At 41.3% G+C, this 14368-nt stretch overlaps 1 protein-coding gene and 1 pseudogene across 1 annotated transcript in view; both read left to right on the top strand.

The window, feature by feature from the left end:
• The window catches only part of Lrrc72 (leucine rich repeat containing 72), a 60134-nt gene that overhangs the window by 35376 nt on the left and 10390 nt on the right, over positions 1 to 14368 (top strand). Inside the window, exons 4-5 of the mRNA NM_001431886.1 lie at positions 6465 to 6546; positions 7815 to 7925. Coding sequence (NP_001418815.1) covers positions 6465 to 6546; positions 7815 to 7925 — 193 coding nt within the window. The remainder of the gene's footprint in view (positions 1 to 6464; positions 6547 to 7814; positions 7926 to 14368) is intronic.
• Positions 9423 to 11737, top strand: Max-ps2 (MYC associated factor X, pseudogene 2; annotated as a pseudogene).

Below are 14368 nucleotides of genomic sequence, written 5' to 3'. Positions count from 1 at the left end.
TAGTTTAATGTCCTGTCACTTGTCTATTTTTCTCCTTGCTTACCTGAGCTTTTAGGATTATACCCAAAAAAGTCCAATTCCAGATCAATGTATGTGGCTTTCCCCATGTGTTCTTTTACTTGCGTTATCTTCAGCTCTTATATGTAAGTCTTTATTTTGAGATGATTTTCATGTATGGGTTTTAGAGGAGGACCCAATCTCATTCTTCACATGTGAACAGCCAGGGTTTCCAAACACATTTACTGAAGAGACTACCAGTTGGCTATGTATATTCTTGGTACCAGCTCAGAAATCAGGTGAGAGCTCAGAGCAACAGCTCAGCAGTTCAGAGCACTGGCTTTCCTTCTAGAAGAGAGCAGTCATATTGTCAACACCCACATGGTGGCTCAAAACCTCTCTAACACCATTTCCAGGGACTCTGATGTTGTCTTTTGGCCTCTGGTACACTGCATGCAAGTCCAGGCAAACATGCAAGCAAAACATCCATACACATAAAATAAGATTTAATTTTAAAAGATCAATTGAAATAAATACATGGGTTTATCTCTGGGATGTCTTTATTTTCTGTTCTTTCTCATTTTATGTTGGTGGCATTTGTTTTTATATTGTTTGAAAATGAGGGCGTATAATACCTCCAGCATCATTACTTTGGTTCAAGAGATTTTGGCTATTTGGGGCCTTTTGTGGGTACATGTGAATGTAGGGATTTTTTTTCTTTTCATTTAAAAAAATGACATCAGGAAATTGCAGTGCTTTGGGTGATGCAGACATTTTCTCAAAATTAATTTTCTTAAGTCATGGAGGTGGATATCTTTCTATTTGTGTTTTCTTCAGTTTCCAATGAAAAGTTACTTTGCTTCTTTGATTAAACTTACAAATAAATATGTCTGTTGTTATTGCTTCTTCAAGTTCTATTATTTTCTTAATCTTCCTTTGGCATAGTTATCATCAGTATCTAAATGTTGATGTTTTTTCTTGTTTTCTTGTAGTGTTGAGGGTTGACCTCAAGGCCCTCTACTTGCCAGGCAACTGATCTTCTACTGAGCAGCATTCTCGGCCTCATTAGTATCTAGAAGTCCGACTAATTTTGTTCGCTTATTTTGTGTCGTATAACTTTATTTAAATCCCTTGGTCAGTTCTAGCAGGTTTTTGAAATGCATTCATCAGTATATATTAATTATACATAATGCTGGATTTCAATATGACATTGTTACACATGTACATTGTGGACAACTTTAACAGGTTCTTGTTGCTGGTAGTCCTCAGCACCTCTACAATTAAGATCCTGTCATCAGCATATAAAGATAACTTTATCTCTTCTCTCCCATGAAGAGACTTTTATTCTGGGACTTCTATTATATGGGAAGCAGTGAGAGCATTGGGCCTTTTGTCTTGGAAAACAAGCCTTCAGCTTTTGACATCTGGAACAGGTGTGAGTTCCTCATATCCCTGTAGGGTTGAGCTCCATCCCTCATCTGAGTTTTGATTGTGTATTGATTTCTACCATTTTATTGTTTGTAAATTTCACATTATATACTGCAATCCCACTCATCTCCCCATCTATTCATATCTGTCCTCCATCCTTGCAACCTCCCCTTCAAAAGAAAACTGGAAAGGAAAGAAAAAAAGAAAAAAACCATCAGTCATCTTGCTATGGAAGTGGGGGGTTGACACAGTGTGCCACACAGTATACCCTTTTACCAAAAAGGCTTACTTGCAATATTTAGTCTAATGAGGCATTGATGTGGTTTGAGGTCTCTGGCTTCTGCTCCACTATCAACACTGGATCCTCACTGGGCCTCCTCTCAGATACCCTGTGTCATGGAGATCCTGCAGGGCTGGCCCCTTCACCTGCAGCATCAATTCATAGATGGGTTAGACATTGGGGTAGGCTAACTCAAAGGCTTGGTTCTAAGCCTGGGTGGTAGCTGTATTCAGCCTGCCAGCCCTCCTGTCAGGGTCAGCTCTCTTGCTGGCTACAGCAAGAGGCAGAGCTGGCTCCTGCTCTCATGGCATCAGGGACAGATCTCCGATGTCCAGGATACCAGCACCAGTTCTACTACTCTATCCAGGTTAGGTGCAGGTCTGCTCTTCTGAGTCCTGTAGCCAATGAGGGGCAGGGCAAGCTCATTTGTTCTTATGCCCTCTGGCTAGCTCTCAAAGCTGCCCAGGCAAAAGGTGGGGCTGGTCTCAAGTCCCTCAGCAGTGAGTGACATCAAGATTGCTCCAGGATACACACCAGATCAGGGACATCATATGACCTTTGGTGGTAACATGGGTGACAGACTACTTCTTCTCTCCCAATTCTGCATGATATGCTTGTCCATTCTAATGGCAGCAAGTCAATCATCTGCTGCCATGTGGTGACAACCCCTGTGAATTTTGAGGTCACCTGACAAGTCTTAAGTCTTGTGATCTTGTTTTATAATCACACAAAGCTTTTTAAGAATTATTTATTTTATGTATGTGAGTCCACTGTAGCTGTCTTCAGACGCACCAGAAGGTGAGTATCAGATCCCATTACAGATGGTTGTGAGCCACCATGTGGTTGCTGGGAATTGAACTCAGGACCTCTGGAAGAGCAGTCAGTGCTCTTAACCAATGAACCATCTCTCCAGCCCCCACACAACGTGTTTGAAGCTAGTCTTTATGTTGCTATACATAAAGCAGGGGATTTTACTTTTTTTTTTTAGACCAAGTATTTTGAGATGCATTTTAGACATTTTAGACATTAGAGGGGTAATGGTTAAGGTATTAGAAATAAATTGATTTATAGACTGTTTTCCATGACAAACTAAATTCGAAAGGAATGGCTTCTAGGCCATTTATATAGAGGTACCACCATTTAAAGAGCTTAATACTTGCCCGTCTTTGGCTGGGGCATCGATCAGACTTAGATTTGAGTCTTGACTCTGTGTGCTTTGTGAAAGTTGTTTAGCTTTTCTGAGCTTTAGTTTTCTCCTGAGTAAATGGCAGGTAAAGTAAATAACATAAAATAAATACCATGAACCTTTCTTAAGGGTCATATTAGGGAACATCTGCAAAAACATCCAGCTCAATGCCTCACCTGTAATAAACAATGAATGTCCTCCTTTGGAAATATTTTGTTTTATTTTATGTGTACATGTGTGCTTGAGAGGTATGGGCATCGCATGTGTGCACAAACCTGTAAACAACTGAAGCGTTCTGGAATTAGAGGAATCCAAAGACACTCTGGAATTAGATTTACAGGTAGCTGTGAGCCACTGTGTAGGTGGTGGGAATGAAACCCAGATCCTCTGCTAGAGCAGTAAGTCTCTTAACGACTATGGAGCTATCTTTCCAGATCCATTGTCTACCTTAATTTTATTCCTTGCCCCTAAATTATCAGTCCTCAAACTCTAAACTGTTTATTCACCCACTTGGGGTCTTTGACATTGTTTAAAGGGTTTCTATTGTCACAGTTATAAAGTGGGACCTATTGCCATCTACCAGGCTATCGATGTTATTGTGTGTACTAGTGTCCTGGTTGTCCCATGCCATAAAACAGCCAAGAATTATCTGAACCAAGTTATCAGCAGTGGTAAAGTTGGAGCAACCTCTCTCTAGGGCAGTGGTTATCCACCTATGGGTTCTGACCCCTTTGGGATTGAATAACCCTTTCACAGGGGTTGTCTAAGACTGTTGAAAAAGAGATATTTACATTGCAATTCATAATAGCGGCAAAATTACTGTTGTAAAGTACTAATAGAAATAATGTTATAGTCGGTGGTCACCACAACTTAAGGAACAGTATTAAAGGGGTGCAGCATTAGGAAGGTTGAAAACTCCTGCTCTAGGGATTGCTTGCTTCATATCAGATGCATGCTAGAATGTTCCCCCAGGGTCTTCCTAGAAGTCATTTACACACTAGAGTTCATGTGAGTTAATAATAATGGTTAAATAACAAAATAAAATTACTCACTAGAATGTAATACATATAATACCATGCTTTGAATAAATGTCTATGATTTGTGAGTGTTGCAGTAAATATACATTTTAACATCATGTGATTCTTCTTTAGAGATGAAAAATGTAAATTTATAATGGGTAACTGTGCTAGCAGTTTATTTTAATAATGACTTGAGTATCATAATCTTCTCATTGTGTTTCTGGCTTAAACAACCTGTGAAGTTTCCATATCATTTAAATCACATGAATTATACCCTGAACCATCTCATTTTCTTCCATCTCCATTAGTTTACTTTGGGCTCCTATGTGTCTTCCTGAATTAGAGTAACACCTTCCTGATTTATTTCCTGCCAATACACTGTTTACCTGGACGTTTTCTTTTGACATCCAATTGAGTGATATGGTCTCCTGTTCCATGTCTTTGAATAGCTTCCCAGCATTGTCCTGATCTGGCCTTCTTTCTTTCCTTTCTACATTATCTCTCATACCTCAATACACAGAAAAATCTTAGTGTCTCAATAATCCCGACCCATAAATGTTAATGTTCTTGGGAAAACCAGGATTCTACAGCTTAGGTGAAGGTGTCAGGATTGGAAACATTCTTTCTGTAGGGATTAGTAATGCAGTGAAATGAGTCTCAACTCTTCATTGATATCTGTAAGTATGTATTGGACAAGTGACTGGAAAACATCACAGTTTCCACTGGTATGCACTTCCCATGCTGGCCGTTATTATTAGAGGAGGGCGAGGTGGGGGGGGGGGTGGATTCCAGTTGGGAGCCAGCAGGAAAAGCATAAAGAGATAGGAAGTCAAGTGGGACTCTTCCTTCCTGGGGAAACCATGCTTCCCTCTGGCCTTTATGAAGCTGTAGCAGCATTTAGTGCTTGTTGGCTGAGTGAGTGATCTGGCGGAGGCAAGCCTGGGAATTGAGATGAATGGTATATGTGCCTTTTATGACTTCATAAATTGTGAGTGCCATCAATATAAGAAGTTGAAGAAAATGTGTCACAGAAAGCAGCCTCCTTCTTTTGGATGCAACCTAAAGTGGCTTTTCTGAACTAGAGTTTATATAACTGATTCTACTCATTAAATGGTAAAACAGATCTCTCTCACCAATAACAAGAGTTTCTAACTTTACAAAAGTAAATTTATACTCAGGAACAAGTTTTTCTATTTTTGTAAAGCATGAAAAACTTGATCAGTAATTGTTTCACAAGGACCCTCCCCTAGCTATATATATATATATATATATATATATATATATATATATATATACATATATATATATATATATATATATCCTATATTGAGTCATATATGCATATACATATATATGTGTATATATATATGACCTATATTGAGCAGTAAAGCAAATACTCTTAAATTTAGTTATCTGCTACCCTTAACATATATCTTCATCTGCCCTGTGCTCTACTATATCTTATCACAATTCAAAAAAAAGAAGTCAATTTTATTTTCATGACTACAGAGCCAGTGAGATAGCTCTGGGGTACAGACACTTCCCACCAAGCCTGAGGATGTGAGTTCAATTCCCAGGACCTACATGGTGGAAGGAGAAAAGCAAGTTGTCCTCTGACCGCCACACATGCACCCACATATGTGTGCAAAAATAAATTAATTAAAGTATAATAAAAATACTAAATGAGATTTCTAAACTATCAGTGTTCTCTTTGCAGATGACATAAGACCTTCTGACATGTGGCTTAGTACTGAGTACCCATATCATTCATGCACACACACACACACAAACACACACACACACACAAACACACACACACACACACACACACTAACACTTACGCACGAGCACACATTAAATGGCACTTAACAGGACATCTGAGAAGTTTTCAACAGTACTTTTGCCTTTTTGAATTTTGAAACAAACTCCAAAAAGTAAGCTATGGGCTGCAGGGCCAGAGTGATGGCCCAGTGGTTTAGAGCACTTGCTGCTTTTGCAGAGGACCTTGGTTCAATTCCCAGCACCCACATCACCACCTGTAGCTCCAGTTTCATGGGATCCAGCATCAGATATCCACATGGTGCATACACAGGTGCAACAAGGTCAAAGAATGCTTTGTGGAGAATCTTCAGTATTGTGATAATGCACTGTGGTGTGGTTTCATGAAATTTGCTGGTCTAGGTCTGATTCTTATGCCTAATCTGAAATGTAATGTGCGGAGAAGGAAGAACACCGGGGCAAAGGGAAGCTGCCACCCAGGCAGATGCTGGTGTGGCTGTGCAGTGCATAGAGAGCCCTAGGCTCACTGTGACAGGTGAAAGGCTAGTGTGTGGAGGCCCAGTGACACCACCCAGAGTACTGTTAGAAAGACAGCCTGGAGGCAGGAGTGAGGCCTAGCAGCACTCAGGAAACTCTGTTGGTTAAACACACATTATCACTCAGCTATGAAAAAAAATAGTGCAGGTACAATTTGTAGCCCGATTCAATTCTGATGGTTGTTAATGACCACACTTTGTTGTCTTGTGACTAGAAATGTATCATTCTTCACTTTCAGCTGCAAGGGATATCATTTTTAACTCGAAACTACTGTCTGGCGGAGCTGTATCTAAACCACAACGCCCTATTCCAGATAGAAGGTATGTCTCAAATTTTCTTTGCTGAATGAATTTTCAAGTAAATAATAACTCTCAACTGTAATCATTACTACCAACACACAAAAAAATACCTTTCATCATGTCTACTAAAATAGGTACTACTTTAAATGACTGTACATTTAATTTTTTAAAAAGTTATGCCACGTTTCTAGGTCAATATCATGTGTCTTGCTCAAAATTTCAAAGGAGTGCTTTTGTAGATGCACCAGTCCAGTAGGGCACAAGGTATCTACTGTAGAAACTAACCTTAGCAATATTTGGGAGTAAGAATAAATACAGAAGCTATACATTGTTTTCAGATTTTTTGTTGACTAATATTATAGGGCTATTCCTAACAGGTACATCTGTCTGTAGAGGCGGAGGTGAGAGGGTCACCATTCTTGAGTAGGATTGTATCCACTCAGGGACAAGAGAAGAGGGAATCCGAGTTGATGGGTGAAATGGAAGGGGTATGGCATTTTAGGGGAAGTGATTTTATCATCTGAGTTCCTGTTTTCACTGACTTAATTTTATAGTAGTTTCTATGCTGACAGTTTCAAGCCACATATAAACGTGTATTACGGGTCATGATCAGGAGACAGGACAAACTGCTGGAGACAGTACTTGACTTTAAACCATCATATCCTGAAACCAAAACATCATAGGTTTTTAACACCCGTGATAAGCTCTTATACTGTTAAGGAGGAAAACAATCTATTTTAATGATGAAGTAATCATCATCCAGATTCATCCTATTTTCGTTTATGTAAAATAATGCACTAAAATGTGCAATTCAGGAGAGCAAAGTAAAAGTGAAATAAATATATGGTTTCCCATTCTACAAATAGCTGAGCTATTTGAAAAGAATGCACTGAATGGCAACATATTATCCTTTGAATTAGAACTCTTATTTGAATTATAACTCTTAAGTAACATTGACTCACACATGCAGGCACACATATCACAAAACCAAACAAAAGGAAAGAATATAACTCAAACTGGAAATTGTAACAAGCAAAATCATTGCCACAAAAAAACGATTAACAAGGCAACAGCAGCAAGAATCCACCCTCTAGCCCCACAGGACGGTTCATTTTTCTTGCTCTATGCTTAATCACTATTCAGGATATCATTAATGGACATTTCTCTTCTCGGGGCTATAATGCGTTCTCTTGCTTAGTTACAGTATCTAATCACCATGAGAAGAGTATTTAAAAAGTAAATTTCATCCAAAAATGTTGACAATCTTGCAAAATATGTTTGTTTTTCAGGCCTGCATAACTTGCCTTCACTGAATATTCTCCTGTTGCACCACAATGAGCTAACAAACATCGATGCTACTGTGAAGGAACTAAAGGGCATGCAGAATCTAAAGACCCTAAGTACACACCACGCTTATGTGCTGTATATCCAGAAGTTAAGACAGGGGTAGCACAGCACACTTGTTTTCCTTTCTGAAGTTCAAGCTCAAGAGAAGCAGGCTATGCCATGGAATCCATAGCCTGTTCTCTAGAATGTGACTAGATTTTATTTTTTTCACGCACACTTTTCAAAATAATTACTTCTTTTGGCTTTAGCACGAGAGTAAGCTGTATCACTCATATCATAGGGCTATCCCTCACAGTACATCTGTCTGTAGAGGCGGAGGTGAGAGGGTCACCATTCTTGAGTAGGATTGTATCTACTCAGGGCCAGGAGAAGAGGGAATCCGAGTTGATGGGTGAAATGGAAGGGGTATGGCATTTTAGGGGAAGTGATAAATGTTTTAAAGTTGACTATGGTGATAAGTGGTTCAAATCACTGCGTATAATGAATACTCAGGAATTGTGAATTTTAAGTGCGTAAATATATATGGCATGAGATAAATAGTTATAAAGTAAGCTAGCAAATAACAAGATTATTATTATTATTATTATTATTATTATTATTATTATTATTATTATTTGTTAAAGATTTCAAATCTATAAGAACAGCCTTCATTCACATCTATTGAGTCACACCCAGCAAGACACTGAGTACTGGAATGAAAAGCAATATATATTTAGCTTTTATATATATATGTATTATACATATAAAAGTAATATATATATATTATATATATATATGTTAAAAACCGATCAATGTGAAGTTCAATTCTCCCTAGGCTATAGCTTGCCTATAAATATGCACACAACTACAAGGCTAGGTAAAGGAGTCCGGGTGTTACAGGTCGAAAGCCTTGCAGACCTGAGCTGAGACACCTCTGCTTGTCAAAAGACAAGCATAGTGTCCTTTTCATCTTCCAGAACTGTGTGCATCTGTGTAAATGAGTGTTGATACTGAAGGTTCTGGTCGCATTGGTATATCGAGGGACTAAGGCTCCTGCGAGTTTTCACCACTATCAGAAATATCTCATGTGCTTAACAAGATGTGACTCCTGCAACTGAACGTAGACTTTTAAAAATCCAAGTAGTAAAAATCACAAAGTCTTTGTCAAGTCTGCAACTACTTTAAAGATGTGCTAAGGCCACCTACCATTGGGAATTTTCTGAATTCTGATATCCCATCAGAGACTCGGATAGGCCTGCCTATTTATCTAATCCTTTCATGTCAATCAAATATTTCCACAACTAAAGGAGTATGCTAGGCGTAGGCCTCTTTTTTATCTTTGCTTTTCTGTAAAATGGGCTTGTAGCTACCACCTAGAATCTCTTCAAATCCTGAGATAACTCTCCCAAGCAATTCTTAAAAATTTCTTGTCATCGATGTGAGTTTCAAACAGGTAAACCAAAGTATTGTGTGTGTGGGATGTAAATAAAACAAGATGTTTCTTAGAGTCTGGAAGCTATGCAAAGAGGTAAATAGAGCCAATACAACTTGTGCTTTAAATAACAGCCGACATGTCTGATGTCTTTCCTGGTGACATTGTGTTCTCTTACAGTGATGAGGATGCAAGGCTCGGGGACTTGTGTATTGTTGAAATACATCCATACCTTGTTTTATTGATCTGATCATTTATGGACTGAGTCATTCATTCAGAGTCTGTAATTTATTCATTTTGTGTCTGAGGAGTCACTGGTTCACCATCCCATGCTATATTGATCAGCAGATGCCAAAGTTCAAGAGGAGAAACATGATCTGGCCTTCTATTGGGTTTACAGTTTTATAACTTGAACCCTAATTACTCAGGTTCATGAAGAAGCTGTGCGTACAATTTGCTGTGTAAAACTCAATCACTTATGCAAACTTTCGCTGTAAGATAGCATACAGAGAACAGTATGCAATGTTGGCCTTGGTGCGAAACAGGGCTGTACATTGAACTAGGATGCCTGGATTCAGGTACCTGAAATCCAACCCTGTCCTATTTGTCAGAGGTACATCTAAGCACACAAGTGTCCTGGCTGTCAGGATTAGACATGAAACGCACACACTCTTCAAAGACCAGTCTGGTAACAAAACATCCATGTTACTACTTGTCACAGTTAAAATCACCTCTACTTAAAAGCATGACGACATCACTCAAGTCACAAAACCCAGTTCCATCTGAGAAGCTTGTCATGGGGTCTGTCTTAGTCAAGGTTTCTATCCCTGCACAAGCACCATGACCAAGAAGCAAGTTGGGGAGGAAAGGGTTTATTCAGCTTACACTTCCACATGCTGTTCATCACCAAAGGGAGTCTGGACTGGAACTCAAGCAGGTCAGGAAGCAGGAGCTGATGCAGAGGCTGTGGGAGGATGCTACTTACTGGCTTTCTTTCCCTGGCTTGCTCAGCTTGCTTTCTTAGAGAACCTAAGACCACCAGCCCAGGGATGGCACCACCCACAACGGGCTGGGTCCTCCCAACTTGATCACTAATTGAGAAAATGCCTTACACCAGGGTCTCATGGAGGCTCTTTTCTCTGACAACTTCAGCTTATGTCAAGTTGACATATAAAACCAGCCAGTGACAGTGAGGTGGTTGTCGACCGTGGTGTGTGTGTGTGTGTGTGTGTGTGTGAGTGAGCGAGTGAGTGAGTGTGTGTGTGGGGGGGGCACATGGCTTGTTGTTGTAGGTGACTTCCCCCTTCCCTCCATCCCTCCCCTCCGGGGCCGCCCCTCCCCTCCCGGGTCGCTGCAGTGACCACTCCCTGGGCCTTAGGAAATGAGCGAGAGACATTGAGGTGAAGAGCAAAGAAGAGCAACTGAGGTTTCAATCTGCGGCTGACAAACGGGCTCACCATCATGCACTGGAACGAAAACGTAGGGACCACATCAAAGACAGCTTTCACAGTTTGCGGGACTCAGTCCCATCACTCCAAGGAGAGAAGGCATCCTAGGCCCAAATCCTAGACAAAGCAACAGAGTACATCCAGTATATGTGAAGGAAAAACCATAGGCACCAGCAAGACATTGATGACCTCAAGCGGCAGAATGCTGTTCTGGAGCAACAAGTCGGTGCACTGGAGAAGGCAAGATCAAGTGCACAACTGCAGACCAACTACCCCTCCTCAGACAACAGCCTCTACACCAAGGCCAAGGGCGGCACTATCTCTGCCTTTGATGGGGTTCAGACTCCAGCTCAGAGTCCAAGCCTGAGGAGCCCCAGAACAGGAAGAAACTGCGGATGGAGGCCAGCGAGAAACTGTCTGCTCACCAGTTGCAGCCTCCTTTGATTCATCACTAGAACCCTCAGAACCATTGAGAAGACTCTTTTCCTTTCCTCTCTATTAATTGTTATTTTGCATAGAAGCTCTTGGACGACAGCTCTCACCCCCTGCCCTGTGTCCACTATTTTTAAATGTATGCCCTTCAGGGGTTCCTGTCCTCACCAGAAATTTTAAACCAAAACACCCTAACTTGGCAGCTCTTTCGGTGGAGGACAGACAGTCGGCCAGACCCCTGAGTACATGGTGTCCTGACCACCCTACCAGCTCCTCCAGCCCTCCGAGCATGTGCCTGGAGGACGCCTGCTCTGCTAGGCTCTCCTCCCAGCCTCCCTCACCTCTGTTTGGTGGACTTTGTGAATCTCTGAAAAGGTTCTACTTTGACAAGATAACGAGATTGGAGTAATCGGAACTAACCCCCTCTCCTTTGTAAGGATTATTTTTGGAAAAGCAGTCTCTCCTGTTGAAAGACCAGATTCTTGAAGAAGTTTGTGGTAGAGAAGGAAAGTGGGGACAGCTTTGCAGCACCTTGGCACAGTCACTTTTCAGCTGTTTAAGCCTGCCCAGCCAGCCTTCCAGAAGGCCACGCGACGCTGGTAGGTATAGGAGACAGCGGCAGTGAAACGGCTCCCAGGAGTGGGGTGGCTACTGTGGGTGGGCTGGAAGGGAGATGTAGGTGGGGTAAAGGTTTTGTATTAAGGGCCAGTGATGATGTTTTGATATTTATTTCCTGCTACTGAAATTTGAATCTAAATGAAATTCCCCTATTTCTGATGATGTCGATCGATATTGTAAAGCAACCGATTCATAATGATCAAATCTTCATTTCTTCTGTGTGTATTTCTAAGAAACAAAGCCAACTCTTTTGTATGTAAACACCAAGAGCGACTTACCTGACACAAAACCCACAGCCCAGGCGAAACTCCTGCCCTCCTTCCTTCCTCCTGTCCTGGAACTTGTCACCACTGTGTGATCCAGTCCTGGCTCTGGCTGTGGTCAGCAGATCCCAGTGAGGGGTTTCCCGTCTGTAGGCTTCATTTCTTTGTCTTTTTCCTACTCTGTTGCCAGCATTTGCTGATTTCTTTTTTTTTTTTTTTTTTGGTTCTTTTTTTCCGGAGCTGGGGACCGAACCCGGGCCTTGCGCTTCCTAGGTAAGCGCTCTACCACTGAGCTAAATCCCCAGCCCCGCATTTGCTGATTTCTAGTGTATACTTTGTAGTCTCAGTCGGTGTTGATTCCATTCCGTGGAAATAAAAGTATGTTGTACATACTGCCCAAGAGTCGTCCGGCAAGTTAAGGCTTCCACTTTACTATAAGAATATAAATAAAGACTTATTTTATCCCCCCCCCCAAAAAAAAAACAGTCAGTACAATCTACCCCTTGTCAACTTGACACACAAACACATCACTATTAAGCCTCAACCCTTACTTTCTAATTCATCCCCAAGATTAAAATAACTTTAAAAGTCCCACAGTCTTTACAAATTCTTACATATTAACATTTCAATCTCTTTAAAATATCCAGTCTCTTTTAAAATTCAAAGTCTTTTTTCAATTCAAAGTGTTAACTGTGGGCTTCACTAAAATATTTCTTCCTTTAAGAGAGAAAAATATCAGAGCACAGTCATAATCAAAAACGAATCAAATTCTAACTGTCCAATGTCTGGGATCCACCCACTGAGATGATCTGAGCTCCCAAGGGCTTGGGTCACTTCTCCAGCTCTGCCCTTTGTAGCACACACCTTGTCTTCTAGGCTCCAGATGTCTGTTCTCCACTGCTGCTGCTGCTCTTGCTGGTCATCTCATGGTACTGGCATCTTCAAAACGCTGCTGTCTTCCGTTGAAACTAGGCTTCACCAATAGCCTTTCACAGGTTCTGTTCATGGTGCCAAGCCTCAACTCCTTTACATGACCCCTTCTGTCCTGGGCCATCAACTGCAACTGAGGCTGTACCTTCACCAATGGCCTTCCATGGCCTCTCACGGTGTCCAGCCTCAGCTGCTCTTCATGATCCCTTCATGCCTTCAAAACCAGTGCCACCTGGGTGACTCTTACACATTACCAAGTCCAGCCACAGCATGAGGTACAACCTTGGCTATCTCTGGAACACAGCATCTTTGTGCTCTCAGAAAACACTTCCCAGAAGATTTCACCTCAGTGATGCTGGTCTCTTCTTAATCACCATTAATTTCATAGCTCCAGCTGACCAGCATCAATAGTCCCAGTAATGCAAAGGTCTTGCTCTAGTAGTTCAGGTATCTTGTTAATCACAGCTGATTCTTCAGCCCCAGCTAACCAAAACCACAGAATCCTCACCATCAAAATAGCAACAGCCCTGTTAAGAGTCTTTAATCTTCCCTCTGAAATTTCACAAGCCAGGCTTCCGTCTTCTGCACTGTCCTCAACATTATCTTCCAAGCTTCTACAGAACATCCCACAGAGTTCTTAACACCCAATGGCTCTTCTAGCTCAAAGTTCCACAGTCCTCCTCAAAACATGGTCAGATTGTCACAGGGATACCCCATTATGCTGGTACCAATTTGTCTTAGTCAGGGTTCCTATTCCTGCGTAAACACCATGACCAAGAAGCAAGTTGGGGAGGAAAGGCTTTATTTAGCTTACACTTTCCACATTGCTTTTCATCACCAAAGGAAGTCAAGATTGGAACTCAAGCAGATCAGGAAGCAGGAGCTGATGCAAAGGCCATGGAGGGACTTTACTTACTGGCTTGCTTCTCCTGGCTTGCTCAGCTTGCTTTCTTAGAGAACCCAGAACTACCAGCCCAGGGATGGCACCACCCACAATGAGCTGGTTTCTCCCCCCTTTATCGCTAGTTGAGAAAACACCTTACAGATAGCTGGGTCTTATGGAGGCAATTCCTCAACTGAGGCTCCTTTCTCTGTGATAACTCCAGCTTGTGTCAAGTTGATATATAAAACCAGCCAGTACAGGGTCACTTCCCTGAATTCAGTTAAAAAGAAAGCACTTTCTGGGAATGCTTGGTAGCATTTGATCCCACGGCCCATTCTGGTTGCAGACATTCCTGGAGGAAACAGTTTGCACTTAGGAGATGCCTAACGTTTGGACAGTGATGTCCTCATGCTAGGTTCTTAGGAGCCTCAGAATAGACTCCGCTCATTAAAATGAGAAAACTATGTACTGTCAAAAGTTATAACTCTTCTCAAGTAAGAAAACCATGTAA

The sequence above is a fragment of the Rattus norvegicus genome, chromosome 6, assembly GCF_021556685.1.
Source record: "Rattus norvegicus strain SHRSP/BbbUtx chromosome 6, alternate assembly SHRSP_T2T, whole genome shotgun sequence".
Taxonomy (NCBI): Eukaryota; Metazoa; Chordata; class Mammalia; order Rodentia; family Muridae; genus Rattus; species Rattus norvegicus.
This window is presented reverse-complemented; position numbering and strand designations above follow the sequence as displayed.